The sequence below is a fragment of the Lactuca sativa genome, chromosome 8 (genome assembly GCF_002870075.4).
Source record: "Lactuca sativa cultivar Salinas chromosome 8, Lsat_Salinas_v11, whole genome shotgun sequence".
NCBI lineage: Eukaryota > Viridiplantae > Streptophyta > Magnoliopsida > Asterales > Asteraceae > Lactuca > Lactuca sativa.
Genome location: NC_056630.2, coordinates 112,746,786 through 112,750,330, shown reverse-complemented (window position 1 = coordinate 112,750,330; position 3,545 = coordinate 112,746,786). Strand labels below are relative to the sequence as shown.

The window sequence follows — 3,545 nt, the reverse complement described above, 5'->3', positions numbered from 1 at the left end:
CTAGCTTCCGATTCACTGAGTCCACTTATAGCTCACTGACCCCACTCGGCATAACTCAAAAGGGGAAAAATCGGGGACTCGCAACTCAACTCGCCGAGTCCAAAGAACGACTCGCCGAGTCGCATGCATGTAATTACTATATACTCGATTCTGCTTGAATCCGGTGCATTCCATTCATGGATTTGGGTTCTTAGGGCTTGATTAACACGTAAAGTTTCCAACTTTACGTGTAAATAAACACCGATGAAGGTTTTAGAGCTCAAAATGCACTAAAAGGGTAGATCTAGGGCTTTCATGCAATATGGCTCCATAAAGGCAGTAGATCCAAGCTCCTAGAGCCCAATCATGCCTAGATCTGAAGTCCCTTAATACTATAAGCTCATTACTCAAAGATCAAGACTAGAAGAGGCCTTAAAATGAGTATCTTAAGCTCTTAATGAGATAATAATGAAGGAACAGAGAGGGTTTCGAGTCTAATACCTCTAGAAGCTCTGAAATGGCACAAAGATTCTGGATCTTCTTCCTCTCCTCTTGATCTACCTTCTTCTTCTCTCCAAAACTTCAAGGAATTGCACCAAAAGCACTCAAATTACTAAAAGAAGGGTTAGGGCTTCGAGAGGGGGTGTTTTGGACTCAATGGGGGCCGTTATGAGGCACAAAACGATGTTTAAATAGGGTGCAACCCTTTGAAATTAGGGTTTCTTCCAGACTGGCGGACTTGCCGAGTCCAGGATATGGACTCGTTGAGTCGCCAACTTAAACGTGCTCGATATCCCGACCCTACTCGGCGAGTCGGGCCTACAACTCGCTGAGTTCCAGCTAAAAATGCAAAAATACTTAGTTTAAATTACATACCAGGAACCAGGTGCTACAAAAACTTATTTGTTAAAACTCAAAAAGTTTTTAACACAAGAGTTAAATTGTCGAATCAAGTACTTATTCAAGTCAATCTCATGGGAAATATACAACTCAATGAACATCTGATCTTGAAAGATGTCTTATATATGCCACAATTTGAATTAAATCTCATATCGGTTACTTCTTTGACTCAAGATAGAAGTATTATGGTTGGTCTTTATTATGACAATGCAATAATCCAACAAATGAGAAACAACAAGATGATTGGCAGGGGTAGTGTTCAAGAAGGATTATATGTGTTGGATAATGAATTGATTAATGCTTCTATCGACACCATTTCATTGCAGCAGTGGCATCAACAATTTGGGCATCCATCAAATAAAAAACTCAAGTTGCTTAGCCGTGAGTTGTTTTTGAATAAAGGAGTTGATAAACATGTATGTTTGGTTTATCCTTTAGCAAAACAAAAACGTTCTGCTTTTGTATCATATAACAACTTTGTTGATAAACCTTTTCATTTGATTCATTGTGATCTATGGGGTCCTTATCATCAAAAATCTTATCAAGGGCATAGATATTTTGTAACCATTGTTGATGATCATTCAAGGTTTACATGGATATACTTGATCAAACACAAGTTAGAAGTTCAAACCATTATTCCAAAATTCTTTGCTATGGTTGAAAATCAGTTTGATACAAAAATTAAGATTTTTAGATCTGACAATGCAAAGGAATTGCAATTTGTTGATTTTTTCAATACAAAATGAGTCATTCATCAATTTTCTTGTGTACAAACACCACAATAGAATTATGTGGTTGAGAGAAAGCATCAACACTTATTAAATGTGGCACGTCCTTTGTTTTTTCAATCCAAGATACCTTCTGACTATTGGACCGAATGTGTATCTTGTGCCACTTATTTGATAAACAAAACTCCTTCTAAAGTTTTAAACCATATTTCTCCTTATGAAAAAATATATGGTCAACAACCTGATTACTTAGGTCTTCAGTCTTTTGGATGTCTTGCATTTGCTTCTACTTTGAAAGTTTCAAGAACAAAGTTTGATCCTAGAGCATCCACATGCTTATTTCTTGGTTATCCTATAGGGGTAAAAGGGTACAAATTACTTGATTTAGTTACTAAACAAGTGTTTATTTCAAGAGATGTCAATTTTCATGAAGATATTTTTCCCTTCACCCATTCTGATTACAATACCCAAAATAAATTTTTTGATTCATTTACCATCCCAGTTGTTGATGAATCTGAATTTGTTTCTCCTTCTATTTCTACTCAAAATGAGGCTACTCGTACACCACTTACTCCACCTGTTTCACTTGTGCATAAAAGACCTATCAAAATTCGTAACAAGCCATCTTATCTTCAAGATTACCATTGCCAGTTATTACAAAATGACATAGTACCTCATAAAAATCCAAATACCCACTTTCTAATGTTCTTTCTTATGACAAGCTTTCTTCAGCTCATAAGGCCTATATCATTTCTCTTTCTACACAAACTGAACCACGTCCTTATTCTGTAGCTATTAAAAGTGTTGAATGGAAACAAGCTATTACTGATGAGCTTAATGAGTAGAAGTTAATGACACTTGGAAAATTCTCCATCTTCCTCATAATAGAAAACCTTTGGGATGTAAGTGGGTCTTCAAAATCAAAAGGAAAGCGGATGACACCATCGAAAGATATAAAACACGCTTTGTGGCCAAGGGTTTTAATCAATTAGAAGGAATTGATTTTTTAGACACATACTCTCCTGTAGCAAAGTTGGTTACAGTGAAAATGATGTAGGCCATAGCTGCTCAACAATCTTGGACTTCAATCCAACTTGATGTCAATAACGCATTTTTAAATGGCGATTTGGAAGAGGATGCTTACATGGAGATTCCTAAAGGTTACTTTGTTTCTTCTAAAAATGACCATTCCATCCCTTTGGTTTGTAAGCTACAACAATCATTATATGGCCTTCGACAAGCGTCTCGTCAATGGTATTCAAAATTTTCAACTTTTCTTTTAAATCAAGGTTTCACTCAATCAAAAGCTGACTATTCATTATAATTCAAAGGAAGTGGTTCTTCCTATGTTTCCCTTCTTGTATATGTTGATGATATAGTGATTACAGGGGCTTCTGTTGAAGGACTTCATGCTCTTAAGCAAAGTTTAAGTCAACAATTCAAGCTAAAAGATTTGGGTAATCTAAAACTATTTTTGGGACTTGAAATTGCAAGATCCAAAAATTGCATTTTCATTTCTCAAAGGAAATATGCTTTGGATTTACTTGATGATACAAGATTTCTAGCTTCCAAACCGGTTTCTTATCCAATGGATCCTAAGCTCAAAAGTTCAAACTTTCAAGGTCCTCCTGTTTTTGATCCATCACAATATCAAAGGTTGATTGGGAGGCTTTTATATTTGACTATAACTCGGCCCGGCATTTCTAACGATTTCAATTGATTAAGTCAATTTGTTACAAATCCTAAACAACCACATTTACAAGCTGCTCATCACTTGTTAAGGTTCATCAAATAAAATCCTGGTCAAGGTCTTCTCTTTTCCACAAAATCTTCAATGCAATTACGAGCTTTTAGTGATTCAGATTGGGCTGGTTGTATTGATATAAGACGATCTGTGACTGGTTTCTGTGTTTTCCTTGGTGATTCTTTAATATCGTG

General features: G+C 36.0%; 1 protein-coding gene across 1 annotated transcript; it reads left to right on the top strand.

The window, feature by feature from the left end:
• The first annotated feature begins 2,725 nt into the window (after nt 1–2,725).
• LOC111880357 (uncharacterized mitochondrial protein AtMg00810-like) lies at nt 2,726–3,327 on the top strand. Its single transcript, XM_023876779.1, has 2 exons — nt 2,726–2,861; nt 2,939–3,327. The coding sequence occupies exons 1-2, from the start codon at nt 2,726–2,728 to the stop codon at nt 3,325–3,327; spliced, it is 525 nt and encodes a 174-aa protein (XP_023732547.1).
• The last annotated feature ends 218 nt before the right edge of the window (nt 3,328–3,545 follow it).